General features: G+C 42.1%; 1 protein-coding gene across 1 annotated transcript in view; it reads left to right on the plus strand.

Annotated features, from left to right (window-relative positions):
- pkd1a (polycystic kidney disease 1a) overlaps positions 1 to 14,899 on the plus strand; it is a gene marked incomplete at its 5' end in the record, with an annotated part of 84,456 nt that overhangs the window by 26,290 nt on the left and 43,267 nt on the right. The window contains 9 exons of the mRNA XM_083906043.1: positions 650 to 818; positions 1,151 to 1,328; positions 5,381 to 5,595; positions 6,220 to 6,341; positions 7,178 to 7,328; positions 9,221 to 9,483; positions 9,729 to 10,094; positions 10,813 to 11,289; positions 12,350 to 12,481. Of these exons, the coding sequence (XP_083762169.1) occupies positions 650 to 818; positions 1,151 to 1,328; positions 5,381 to 5,595; positions 6,220 to 6,341; positions 7,178 to 7,328; positions 9,221 to 9,483; positions 9,729 to 10,094; positions 10,813 to 11,289; positions 12,350 to 12,481 (2,073 nt within the window). The remainder of the gene's footprint in view (positions 1 to 649; positions 819 to 1,150; positions 1,329 to 5,380; positions 5,596 to 6,219; positions 6,342 to 7,177; positions 7,329 to 9,220; positions 9,484 to 9,728; positions 10,095 to 10,812; positions 11,290 to 12,349; positions 12,482 to 14,899) is intronic.

Raw genomic sequence — 14,899 nt, forward strand, 5'->3', positions numbered from 1 at the left:
CATACAAATATATATACACATAAAAAAAATAATAGCTGTCCCTTTAATTTGACCTTAAATAATAAACTGAAAAAACAAAACAATGTTACACTTAACACTTAACGGCGATTAACGGCCTCAACATTAGCGCATGCCGCGTTTCCATGACAACTGACCGGAAAAATATGCACGTGACGTCATGTTTACCTGACTCCGGATTGTTAAAACGAGTCTCTAAAGTAACGCTAAACTTTAAAAACAGAGGCACACATACGTGGTACACAGGTACGCTGGTTATTTGTAGCGCTGCTCTTTTCGTTTAATGAACAGACCGCACCAGTTCCACTGTAGGCACGCTAACGGCGGAAAAAGGAGCTGACGTAGCTGACTGGTAAACGGTGCCTGGACTCCGGTGCCACGGCATGTAAACATGACATCACACGCGTCTTTTTCCAGTCAGTCGTCATGGTAACGTGTTAATGTGTGTTAATATTGACGCCGTTAGCGCCGTTAACCAGCACTAATTAATTCATTTTTGAAGATATTTTCCTTAAACATACCCTTCTTATATAACCAATTTCTTAAAGAGATGATGTTTATACACTTTTCAATGCATCCTGTTAGTGTATGTTCAGCACACTGACGAATGTTCTACGCTGTTCACGTGCAGGTCTCTGCGCGTAAAGAAGTGACCGTGGCAGTTCCTCCCAAGCTGGAGCTGCGTTGTCCGTCTCTTGTTGTGGCCAATAAGAGCTTGGAGTTCACGCTCGTCAGCTGGGGTGCTGTCGGTGTGGAAGTAAACTGGAAGATCACGAAGGAAGGTGTCCAAGTTGCCAAAGGTAAGACACACCGACACTCAGTGTGAGTGGATAACGACTCTGCACTGATTGGCTGTCAATAAACCCATCAGCATGGCCCGGTAATCAACAGCCGACCTTAAGTTGTTAGCTTTGTGCCACAACTTTGTTTGCAGTTCAGCCCTTTACAAATCCTCCTGAATGTCAGCTTATCTTCTGAACTGACAGCACTGTTTAAATGGAAATGGTTTCCAGAACAGGGCAACAAAAGCATTACAGTTTTCTTTTTTTCACCAAGGAGTTACATTTTTTTTAAAGCAATAAGACTGTTGTATCTTTTAATGAGGTTATGTCGCCCATCTGTCCTCCCCCAGCCTCCCCTCACTGTCCAAAAGACGGGGTGTACCACGCCGAGTCCTCGCGCTGTTTCCAGATAGTTCCCGGGGAGTTGAGTTGGAGCGATGCTCGACAACAATGTTCAGGCCGTGGCGGGGATTTGGCAATCGTCAGGAGTGATGCTCTGTGTAACCTGCTGGCACACAAAGTCACACAGTGAGTGTTTTTTTTTTTTTTTGTCCTTGTCTTTTTGGAGTACAGAATTGGAGCCTCAGTTGTCCCCCTCTGTGGAATTTATTTTTATGTTGTCTTATTTGTTTCATTAGTAAGTACTTCTGTTTGTCTTACACTGTGCTGATAACACAAATAGATACGTGGCCGTATACACTACCGTTCAAAAGTCTGGGGTCACTTAGAAATGTCCTTATTTTTGAAGGAAAAGCACTTTTTTTCAATGAATATAACATTTAGTGCTAGGCGTGTTAGTGGCGTCAACGTCCATGACGACTGACTGGAAAAAGATGTGCGTGACATCATGTTCACGTACCGCGGCACCGGAGTCCAGGCACCATTTACCAGCTAGCTCCGTTAGCTCCTTTAGCGGCTTTAGCGCGACCTACAGTTGAACTGGAGTGGTCTGTTTATTGAAAGAAAAGAGCAGCGGTACTAATAACCAGCGTACCTGTGTAGTGCGTATGTTTGCCTCTGTTTTTAAAGTTTAGCGTTACTTTAGAGACTCATTTTAACAATCGGGAGTCACGTAAACATGATGTCACGCGTCTTTTTCCGGTCAGTCGTCATGGAAATGCGCCATGCGCTAACGTGCGTTAATGTTGACGCCGTTAATGCATTATCGTGCCCAGCACTAATAACATTAAATGAATCAGAAATACACTCTATACATTGTTAATGTGTTAAACGACTATTCTAGCTGCAAACGTCTGGTTTTTAATGGAATATGTACATAGAGGTATAGAGGCCCATTTCCAGCAACCATCTCTCCAGTGTTCTAATTTCTAATGGTACATTCTGTTTGCTAATCGCATCAATGTCGCGTTAGAAGGCTATTGGATAATTTGTAAACCCTTGAAAACTCTTGTGCAATGATGTTAGTAGTTAAATAGTGTTAAATAGTTTTGCTGCTTCTTTGACGAAAGCAAAGTTTGAAGGGCAAATTGCACACTGAATAAAAATCATTATTTCTAATCTTGTCAATGACTTGACTTAATTTTCTATTCATTTTGCAACTCTTATGATGAATAAAAGTGCGACTTTTAATGGAAAACTCAACACAATTGTATAGGTGACCCCAACCTTTTGAACGGTAGTGTATTTTAACTCATCTGTATTCATCGAAATTCTGCTTCAGAGGAAGAGATTTGACACTACGTTAAATTAGCAGGTACAAAAGAAAACAAAAGCAAAATAGTTTTTAAAAAAATATTACAAATCTATATCTGGATCATCATCAAAAGCACATCTACTTGAGCCATAACCCACATTCCCAAAAAATGAAATCCAAAACCTGTTCTGAGCTATTATATATACAGACAGCCAAAAAAAACATAACGTCCTCCGTGGAGGTGATAACCTGCAAGATCTCTGACAGCCTGACATCCTCTGAGCGAGCCAAAGAACCACCGAACACAGACAACAAAAGAGATGTCTACCTTTCAATCACTGGAAATCACAAAAGAAGATGGTTCAGAAAGATGTGTGTGTGTGTGTGTGTTTGTGAGCTCCTATTTGTCTGAATCCATGTGTGTCGTCTTAAAGTGAATTAAGTTCTCTGCTTTATTTGCTTTTATTAATCTATCGCTTTTTTCGTGTCTCTTATTGTTTTCATTTGATCTGTGGCTGCGCTACAATGCTGGAATGTGTGTATGTGTGTGTGCACATCACGCGCGACGTCAGAGCTTCGCCTTGGCAACAACGCAGTGTCTAAAAAAGAAAAAAAGCATTGCGTCTTTGTTTTATATATTGTATGAGTGCGTAAAATACAGTGCATACGATTCATGCTTTGTACGACCTTGTGCCGCCGTTAAGTTTGAGAATGTCGCAGAAACCACATCTGTATTAGCACAGCTGCGGCGTTACTTCGACACCCTGGAAGGAGGAGTTCATGGTGTGTGTGTTAATGTGAGGGTAGAGGCCCTGCCTTCATAGACTGAAGTGAATGAGAGTAGGAAAGGGAAAAAAAAACCTGCTGCAGATGGAGGGATGTTTCTCCACCCCCTTGCTTATATAAGGAACTTGTTTTTTCCCCACAAAGACCCTTTTTCTTGTTCTCTCGCTGCTTGTATTTTGTAACCCCCCTGTCCACTCTCTCAGATGTCTTTTCACAGATGTGTGCGCAAGCGTCGTCAGCCAGTGGAGGAAAAAAATCTGAGAGAATACAAGACGGAAAAATAGCTTTTAGTGAATATCTTCTGCCAGTGTAATACAATAGAGACTGTATTGTCACACAGTAAATTTCCTTTTGAAGGAAGGTCAAGCTGTTTTCACTTAAAGGTACAGTGTGTGGGATTTAGCAACAGCTATTAATAACGACAATAATAGCAATAACGAAGCCAAGGTCGCTGCACAAGTAGGACAACAGAAAAAAAAAGACAGATCAGAACACAAACAATAACAAACAAACAATCGGGTGGCGGAAACTTACAGGAACAAGCGATTTAAACGACCCCAGAGTTCCAGAGGGTTGGAGCAGCGACGCTGAAAGCCCTGCAGGGGATGGAGGTAATCAATTACTAAAGTAAACATCCACTATTTTGATACAATAAAAAAGAGTGCAGGTGCAGGTGCAAAACGGTGCAAAAAAACCTGCAAAAGGTCCATAATCAAAGAATCAAACCACCTATGGTTGCCTTGAGTTATGATGAAGTTTCAGTCTGTCCGTTAAAAAACATGGTGGCCCAACATGGCAGCGTCATTCTGTGGTAATAAACGCAACAATTCTTACATTCAGGTGACACCTTCGGCTCACACACTGGACCTTTAACTGTTTAGACAGGAAGAAAAATAGAGAGGAAATGTGCTGTCCATTAGTGGAGCTGAAATCCAATTATTGTGTCGTAATCACAGCGCGGACTGAATATCTGACATCGCCGCTGGGATCTACCCCGGGGGGTTCAATCAGAATCCATTTTCTTGCTCTCTCTCCTCCCTGCACTTATTGATTGCTGAAGGCCAGCTGGTGCATAATTCACGAACTTCAGTGTCACTTATTGTGACAAGGTATTGATTTGAGTCGAGTCACTGTAGCGTGTTGTTTCGGTAACACTTTAGATTAGGGAACACATGTGACCTGCCGTGGCAAAGGAGGGTTTTTTTTGTTTTTTTGTTTTTTTTAATTGTGCAAGTTGAAACACTACATGCTTCAAATCACAGTATTGTGGGTCTTGAAGCCATGAACTTTGTAATGGAATTTAGGTTGTTTGATAGCTGTGAATCCATTCCTAGTTCGGGTGTAGTGATATTACATTCCAGTGCTTTCGTTGTTTTTTCGGCCAATCAGCTGCTTTACATTCAGTCACAGAGAAAACTTGGCTACTTAATGGCTACTTAATATGCAGCCGAGGCTCCTCACTGCTGCTGTGGAGCTGTGTGTGTTCACCGTTGAATGAAGATGGACAAGGAAAAACGCAGAAGAACTAAATCTAAACTAAATCTAAAACTAAAAACTTCTTAACAAAGACAGAGGCCGACACAGATCTCGCTTCTGCTATGCGAGTGGACTCGATAGCGTTAGCATTTAAGCTAACTGTCTTAGCATAAATGTTAGGCGACGTTGCCGCAAACTTTCTCCAGAGTTCATGAACAACAAACGGATGGATCATTCATCCCAAAGAGAGCAGGACATGACGCCGCATATTCACCATTGACTAGGTGCTTACTAACAGGCATATAATTAGCATGCTAGCCCTTTATTAGTAAATATTAAGAACGGATTAACACCTTTTGTAGGAAAAATCTTAATTCATGTCATTATAGCGGTAGAATAAGGTTTTGTAGAATAATGTGCTTAATGATTAATAAAGGGCCAGTATGCTACTTGGTGAATATGTGTTCCCTAATCTAAAGTGTTACCGTTGTTTCTTGTCTTACAGTACAGTCACAATTACAAGTCTTTCTGTCACCTACCTTTTTGAAATGTCTGTATGTTCTAGGATCGTGTTATGTGGTAGCGATTGTATGCAAGAGACAGTTTTCTAAGCTGTCAAGCAGTCGCTGTGTTAACCTGTGTTACCCGTCTATTCCTGCCTCAGGGAGCGAGGTGTGTGGCTGGGCCTGAGTGATGTTAACTCTCCGGGAAAGCTGCGCTGGGTGAACGGCTCTGACGCACAGGACGGGGAGGAGGGTCTGCCGCCTCGTTCCCCGATCCCCCGCGGGAACGTGTGCGTGTCCCTCGATCAGCGTGGTCAGACGAGTTCACACCCGTGCACTGCCAAGCGTGCCTTTGTCTGCCAATACAGTCCTCAGGGTAAGCTCCGAACATTCACACACTGACGCACATCCAAAACAATACGATTGAACTCCAGTAACTGAAGAAAAATCATCATCAGAAATGCTGTTATTTTCTTCTCTCTGTGTCTTTGTTGTCAAACTTCTTAAAGTCCTTGTAAATTAAGATGAGGCACAAACACGACAAACGAGAAACAGCCTCCTTCACGGCACACTTGGCTTGGATTCAAATTGCTCCTTGTGTGTGAAGCGTTCACGGGCAGCCCTCAATCATTTGCCCACATTATGATTACATCTGAGTTAATGGAGTAATGTAATATTTATGTTACCTAAAACACTACGTTAATTGAAAATGTATTAAAACATTTCTGAATGGTGAGGAAAATAAGCAAACTTTATCAAGGCCTATAGTCCTCACAAAGAATACTACGTGTGTTTGTGTGTCTTTGTCATGAACTACTTTCAGTTCTTTTTGTCCGTTCTGTTTTTGATTGCGTTTGTGTCAGTCTTGAATTCTTCTCACTTTTGTTTGGTCTGTTTCTTTATAAGGTTTTTTCTCTTTTCTCCCATTTTTCCACGTCTCTCTCGCGGTCAATATCGCCATTTTGTCACTGTGGCTTTCATTCTGTTTCTGCCTCCACAGTGCGCGTGCCAGACGCGGGAATCTATACGGTGGGGCTGCCTGTGTTCGCCTCCCACAATCCTTTACACCGCGCCGCATCTTCTCCACTCACTGCTCCACGACCACCCAGCAGTGGCATCGAGGTGAGGCGTCATTTCAGCCTGTTGATATTGTTTTTGTACACTACTGTTCAAAAGTTTGGGGTCACTTAGAAATGTCCTTATTTTTGAAGGAAAAGCCCTTTTAACATGTTATATTATAACATTAAATTAATCATAAACACTGACCTTATCAGCACCAGTAGTCCTTTAGTCCTCCAGTTTAGGCGTTAAGTGGTTATGGTTAGCATTTTCTTTAGGCTGTACAAAGAATGTAAGGCTAGCTAGCTACCGTTCATAAGTTTGGGGTCACTTAGAAATGTCCGTATTTTGGAAGGAAAAGCTCTTTTTTTCAATGAAAATAAAATTAAATGAATCAGAAATCCACTCTATACATTGTTAATGTGGTAAACGACTATTCTAGCTGCAAACGTCTGATTTTGCCATTTCCAGCAACCATCTCTCCAGTGTTCTAATTTTTAATGGTACATTCTGTTTGCTAATCGCATCAATGTCGCGTTAGAAGGCTATTGGATAATTTGTAAACCCTTGAAAACTCTTGTGCAATGAAGTTAGTAGTTAAATAGTGTTAAATAGTATAGCATTCTATTAGCGATTAGCAAACACAATGTACCATTATAGAATGCTATTGGATGATTAGAAAACCCTTCAAAATGATTATTTTGAATAAAAATCATTATTTCTAATCTTGTCAATGTCTTGACTATATATTTCTATTAATTTTGCAACTCTTTTGATAAGTGTGACTCTTTAAAAAATTGCATAGGTGACCCCATCCAACTTTATACATGTATCTTACTGATCTGCTCGTACCTAAACTTACAATTTCTTTAACAGTTCCTCTTTTCTTTCTCACTCAGGTGCTGTTGTTCCCAGCGCTTAGCTTTGTACGGGCAGGACGTCTGTCCTCCCTGGAGTTCCTCACTCAGGAACTCAGCTCACAAACCCACGTCCGATTCCAGCTGTACAGGCCTCATTGTCACCATCCAGACCGGCACCTGCTGCTGCCCAGTGAGTCGCATGCAAAAGCTCAGAAATACACTGAAATACACTGAAATACACATCAGCTGGTGTCAAACAAAACATATAAGCCACCTGCTCTCACACCTTTCACATAGTGAGACAATACACACGCACACACACGCTGACCCACCTTGTCTAAAGTTGTTAGGTACATGAAGGTGATGGAGACAGGAAGTGGGGTGAAATAAAAGAGGAGGAATGAGAGACAAATCAAGGTCACCTCCCGTCTGAGCTCCTTCCTGTCCTCGTCCAGACAAACACCACAGGACTCTGCAACACTTTGCTGTAACATGGCAAACAGATAAAAAAATTGAGATGCTTTTCATGTTTGTTTGTTTTTTGGGGGGGGTTAGGGTTGGGGGGGGGGGGGGGTTACATCTCCATCGAGACGAAGTAGAAAGAAAGATGTGCAGCAGACAAAAGAAGCAGACACAGGTGCACAGGAAAGATGTGAGGGACAAATTTGCAGAGAGAGGAGTTGCTTGTTAAGGACACACAAACACATTTTCTGAAAAAGCATCCATTTATGATTTGGGAACGGCATCGGCAGCAGGAGACAGTGGACATAATTGCGTAAAAGCGACTAAATTATTAATTACGCAGATAAGCAAGATTGCTCTACTCCACCTACTCAGAGTTGGAAATGAGCCCAGTGTGGTAATTATGCTCCCAGTGCATTTACACACAAGTGATGCACACTTGTGTTTTGGGAGATTTGTTTATTTTGATCCAGTAATTCTTTGGTTTATTTGCAGTTTCGCTCCACTGGGCCTGTCAGATGTAAGCTGTCAGGCAAAAACTACAATGAGCCCAAAGCTTTAGGGTCAGATTTTTTTTTTTATGCTGGAGGCAGCTGCCACCAGTTGTCGCTAGAGGCGTTATGTTTTCAGGTTGTCCTTCCATCTATTTGTGTGTCACACTCACAGGAACATCAATGTCACCGTGTTGTTGTGAAATGAAAGTTCTCTTGGATCAAGGATGAACTGATTCAATTTAATCTGCCCTTGCAACACGAGTATTCACAAGCCGGTAATGAGGAAATGCACCAATTTAAGTTTTGCAACTAGTGGTTATTGTTATACACTATTATTTTCTTGATTAATCACTTAGTTGGTTGGTCCATAAAATGGAAAATCGTTAATTCCCAAACCTATTAAATGATGATGTACACAGTTTTAATGATTTCTTTGTTATGACGGAGAAGAAACCTGAACATATTCACAATGAAGAAGCAGAGAAATCAATGAATTGATTATCAAACAGTCAATTAATAATGGATGAATTGTTGCAGTCCTACACCAAACACATTTTTCTTTAATTCTTTCTCACTACATATTGTAAAGTCTGCACAGTCATCAATCAATCGTATCAAACATATACAGTATATTTTGGAAATGGCTGGCTGAACTTTTCAAAATAAAATCAGGTGTTTCAGAAAGTGTTTTTAGACACACATGTTCTAATATACTATATATGACCATGTACTATAATATATAAAATGTATATTTTGAATTTAATCTCTGCCTGCTAACAATTTATAAATAACAGATTTTTTTGTATTATGTTCTGACATAAATAAATAAGAAGTAGAGCTTGATAATCGATTAATTGGTTTGAAGCTTTTTTCATGATTAAAACAAGATTTCTGATTGTTTTAGCTTCTTAAAAGTGAATATTACATAACAAAAATCATTAAAACTGAATAATTTTGGTTTGTGGACAAAACAAAAGACATTCGAGAACATCGTAGTTTCCAGATTTGATCAACGTTTTCTGACATTTTATGGACCAAGCGATTCATCAAGAAAATACTCGACAGATGAATCGTTAGTTGCCCTGCTCTAAAAAGTAGTAAAAGAGACCTACATTTTGGGTTTCAGGTTGTGGAGGTCCAGCATGTGCTCCCGTGGCCGTTTGCGTCCCAAACGACACAAAGACGAGTGATCCGCCCTCTTGTCCTCGGCTGGAGCAGTGGTGTCCCTTCCAGCACCGGTGCTTGGCCCTGTCTAGTCCCTGTCAACCGTCGTCCTGTCCAAACTGCACCCAGACTCACCGCCTGCCCCCTGGGGCACTGAGGCCCCGCTACGCTCTGCAAAAAGAGGTGGTCTTCACTCTACCTGCGGGACCAACTGCACATGTAGTGGTGAGAGGATTTACTTCAGCCTCCAGTTTTTTTTTTTTCCAGTGTGTTTTTGCTTTGGAAACAGAAGAAGTTGATGACTTCCAGCTTTAGTTTGAGAGTGTTTACAGCCAGATAGGATAAACAGTTGAATGGCTGCAGCTGTTGTGCAAGGTCTGCACTGTTATTGCAACAAAAGAAGTGGATTAGGATGGTTTGATAAAGAATAAACGTGTTTCACATGCATGTCTGTATACTGTCTTTCCCAGGTACAAGAGTGGTCAGAGGACCTCCTGGTTTTGCTCGGCGATGTCGTCGCGCTGCAGCACGACGCTGGCCCAGAGTCATTGCTCCGCTGCCAGTCCTCCTCACACTCACTGTGGCGACAACCGGTTTTAGTCCTCAACCAGTCAGAGTGGTTCTGGAACAACAACACCAGACTGACTGAGCCCGACGCTGACCCCCTGCCTGACCCGGAGCTTGACGTGGAGATGCTGGTACAGGACGGCGAGGGCGGCTGGCTGGAGGACGCGGTCTGCCCTGTCCGAATGCTCTATGTGGGACACAGTGAAACCCAGCTGCAGGGAGCACAACTGTCTGCTGGTTTAGCCCAGCCTGGACTGTACAGCCTGCTGGTAAGACAACAGAGCAATATGTCATTTCCCAGCATGCAACTGACAGATATCAGCAAGTGTGAGGAGGCCACACAGAAATGTAAAATATAAAATATATAATTGTGCAGTTTTTCTTGAAAATAATTGTATTCTCCTGAGACTCCCAAGTCAGATAGAGAGCAATGCACTACCATTCAAATTGGTGTTTTCCATTAAAAGTCACACTTTTATTCATCAAAAGAGTTGCAAAATGATGCAAAAAATATATAATCAAGACTTTGACAAGATTAGAAATAACGATTTTTATTTAAAATAATAATTTTGCTTCGTCAAAGAACCAGCAAAACTGTTTTCAGCTGTGCAACATAATTGCATAAGGGTTTTCAAGGGTTTTCTGATCATCCTATAGCCTTCTAACGCGATTAGCAAACACAATGTACCATTAGAACACTGGAGAGATGGTTGCTGGAAATGGGCCTCTATGGACATATGGACATATTCCATTAAAAACCAGACGTTTGCAGCTAGAATAGTCGTTTACCACATTAACAATGTATAGAGGGTATTTTTGATTCGTTTAATGTTATATTCATTGAAATGAAGTGCTTTTCCTTCAAAAATAAGTGACCCCAAACCTATGAACGGTATTGTATATGTCTCTATCAACTTTTGTTTTATGTTGGTATTTCTGTTGTATTCATTGACCCAGTTATTGAAGTTTAATTCTGATCAATTTCAGGTGACCTCTGCGGAGCCATCATACCCAGCCTCAGCCACGTGCCCACTGCGCGTGGTGCCCCCTCTGGGCTTGACAGTCCTCCACCCCGCTCCCCAGAATGGCACCTTCTTCATGCAGCCCAACGACACCCGCCTGCTGCTCCGCGTCCAGTCTCGATACGTAACCCACGTGTCGCGGCGAGGCAACAATCGCAGTGTCGCGTTCCAGCCAGAATGTCCGTCGGAGTTCAACTTGGCACTCTGTCAGCCCGCGCCAAGTTCGGGGTCAGGGGTCAAGGTCACCGAACCCAGTCTGTATGCGGTGCTGGATCTGAACCTGGGCGTTCAGGAACAAGAGAGTCCAGTACAGGTGGAGTTGGAGGCCTTAAATAACGTCACTGAAGCCAGACTGGTTATGTTTGTCCAATTGGAAGTGCCCCTCAGAGGACTGTTGGTGCATCCACACCCTGCACACAGAGTGCTGATGGAGTCAGTTGTGGTGAGTAAGTTAAGACTTAGGGTTAGAATTAGGTTTAGGTTAGGGGTCAGAGTGAAAGGTAAGGGTAAGGTATGCAGCTGAGATGGTTGAGGCTAAGGTAACTGGCTAAAAGAATGCATTTATGAGTGTGTGTATTTGTTACCTCTTGAGGACCTTTTCTGGCATAAACACTGACCTTGTCAGCACCAGTAGTCCGTTAGTCCGCTAGTTTAGGTGAATTTTAATACTTATATTTGGGACTCTGGAGACCCTATGAGTAGGCAAAGTGTGAAAAAAGATGACTGAGTCATGTTTTTGTGGTCCGCCTCAGTCCAAGTACAGTCTATAAAACATGCGATATTGACTTCCGCACTCATTGCTACATCAAATTGACACATTCCTGGAATTGTTGTCTCGGGAAGCTCTGCTTTGTCCATAAAAAACGCAAGAGTGCAGGCGAGGGCAATAGTACCCAGAAGAGCAGAAGTCGGCGAAGAGTTCTATTATTGGCTGCACAGTGCAGCACAGAGTTCTACACAAACTTCCAGCCTCAGAGGATTTACGTGTCCACTGGATACATTTTATATATGACGGCAATGTGCCGGCTAGAGTCTGCAAATGATGGCTTTTGCAAATGCTAACTGCTGTTAGCTGCCAGAGCCTCAGTGACGCTGACATAGTTTCCTGTGTCTCATTTGCATTTAAAGAGACAGGCACTCAAAACAGAGCGTTCTGAACAGGGCTGTTTTGGCAGAGTGATTGAACTGCTATGGTGCTTCATCCTTAAGGTATTTTGACCAAAGCATGTCACAGACATGTTCATTAGGACACCAGGGAACTAGGATAACTTGGAGAAACAGGGTATAATATGTCTACTTTAAAGTTAGGGATAGCATTTTCTTTAGGCTGTACAAATGAATGTAAGGCTAGGTAGCTAGCTGCTCAAACTGGTGTGTGTGTATGTGTTTGTATGTATGCCTTAATTGGTGTCAGGATGTATTAAACATTTATTGAATATAAGATATGGACATGTTTTCTTGATCAAGTATGTGTGTGTCCTGTATTCTTGTGTTTGTTGCAGAGCTACACAGCGTCAGTCCTCGGAGGCTCCAGTCCCACATTTAAGTGGACGGTGGACGACAAACGCCACTTCACCTACTACAACACAGTCCTCAATGTCATCTATCAGCATGCTGCAGTCTACAAGCTCACAGTGAGTTTCTGTCCCGCGTTCACACACCAGCGTGTCACAGATTTGCTGTCGAGCTGTCTCCACTCTTACATGCAGTTTTAATTCGGCTGATTACATTTGTATGTGACAGGTTTTGTGTTTTGATACCCAGGTTGTTAGCCGGACATCGGCAAACACTGACAACATGTCCACTCAGTTAGTTTCAGCTGTGTTTATACAACTTTTTTTATTTTTGTTGCCCAAAGTTTGGACAGTGAGGGCTTAACTTGAAGGTTTTCCATTAGTGAATAAATACACAAACTTCATTACAGCCTACATGCGTGCAAAACAACATCTGAAAACACGAGTTCAGCCATTTCCTGACAGATTTTGGACTTTATCACATTCTCTGTTAATGGGGTCTGAAGGAAAGAAATCTATTGCACATGCAACTCCGAAGTGATGATTTTGGACTTAATACAGTTGTAAAGTGTTAGAACTGGTGGGCCCAGAACTCAGTGTTTTATTATACATTGTAAAATCATCAAAGCTATTTGAGTTTTTTGTTTTTGCTGAAGTTTGCCCTGAAACATTAAAGATAAAATGCAGAATAATCATTGGTCTATAAATGTCAGAAAACTGGTGGAAAGCCCTTCAAAGGCTCCCAGAGCCTGAGTTGATGTTTTCAAGCAGCTTATTTTTTTTTTTTAGACAGCAGTGTAATACTAAAGAGATTCAAGCGGCAGATATTTCATTTAGAAGAAGGTCAGGCTCACAGCCAGTATTTGGTGAGTTGGGTTTAAAAAGTGACAGATATGAATAATCCATTACTAAAATAGTGACTGATTGGTCTACAAGAGATCTTTGCAGTTCACATCGCATGTGTGGAAAAACAATCGCCTCATGGTGTCGTCACGTGATTGTATTTTATATTTTAGGTAACGGGAACAAGATATTTCAAAGACGTAATTCTCCACCTGTGTAACAAATATTCTTCTCGTACAGACATAAACATAACAGCCCCACAACATTCATTTATTTTGCAGTCTGTGCATGGTGAACTTTGGGATTGTATCAGATTTAGTGCTGGGCACTAGGTTAACGCACGTTAACACGTTTCCATGACGACTGACCGGAAAAAGCCGCGCGTGACGTCATGTTTACGTGCCACGACACCAGAGTCCAGGCACCATTTACCAGTTAGCTCCATTAGCTGCATTAGCTCGTTTAGCGCCGTTAGCACACCTACAGTCGAACTGGCTAGGTCTGTTTATTAAAGGTACAATATGTAGTATTTATGGGTTTATATAACCCAAAATCCACTTTGTTATACATATTATGTGCTCCTGCATTGTCTAGTCGCTGTATAATAGTTTTTGTTTCATTTTTGTAGTGTTTCAAAAAGTCATGTTAAATAACATGACCGCGGACCGCGGTTGCATAGCCACCGTTTCTACGGGAGCCTGTAAGGACAAACGCGAGAGAACAAAACAAGCGTCTCTTTACTTGTAGCGGAAGTCCCGCCTCCTCTCTCCAATCACACAATCACTATTTAATGTAACTATCTGAATCAGCTATAGATATATCATCTATATCGATTGTCCCATCGCCTCTGACGTCAGATCAAAGACTGTTGGCACGTGTAATGGAAACTCAGACTGAATTAACACAGATGAAACCAGGGACGGACTGGGACTAAAAAGCCGTTGTGATGATCCGCTTTATTTATTTATTTACTTATTGACAAGAAAGTCACTCATCCATTAGATCCATAGAAACAGCAGAACTCGCTCCCTGGCAGCTGTCAGTGAGCTGCAGGTGAGTCAGCAGGAGAGCGCAGCACCTTCTTTTTTTTTTTTACGGCAACATCCATAGTCCATAGTTTTCTTTGTTTGATACGTCAGGTAATGATGGAGCTGTCCAAAATACCGACGCAGGATTATAATAATAATAATAATAATAATATAAAAAGGTCCTATGGACCCGGGGAACATATATGCCTCGATCCCAGTTATCTGCTCATCGCAGAACGTCACTTTCTGTCCAGTGGCTTCAAATTTAATTCAGCGCTTCCGTTGAGTCTGCTCTTTCTCCATGTGGACAACTCTTGACTCGCGCAAAATCCTCATTTAAATAGGGCGGTCTTAACCACTTCTGCGCCTGTAGTCAATTGCGGCCGCAATGTTAGTAGTTCACCCGCAAAACGTAACCCAGTAGCGGGCGCAGTCTTTCTGCTCGCGCAAGCAATTTAGCGCTCGCTATTTGGAATCTTAGTAAATCAGGCCCTTAATCTGTTAAGATGGGTGCCGAAGTAATGGAAAGGCATGATGGAACACAGCGGTCGATGCACACGCCACGCAAGTGTGAACCAGGCCTTATGACTCTCCTGTGAAGTACACAGTGCTGTGTGTGCATGACGTCCAGTTCCCTCCATGTCTGTAGCGATCAGCAAACGAGCGA

Source organism: Microchirus variegatus, assembly GCF_963457635.1.
Source record: "Microchirus variegatus genome assembly, chromosome: 19".
In the NCBI taxonomy this organism is placed as follows: domain Eukaryota; kingdom Metazoa; phylum Chordata; class Actinopteri; order Pleuronectiformes; family Soleidae; genus Microchirus; species Microchirus variegatus.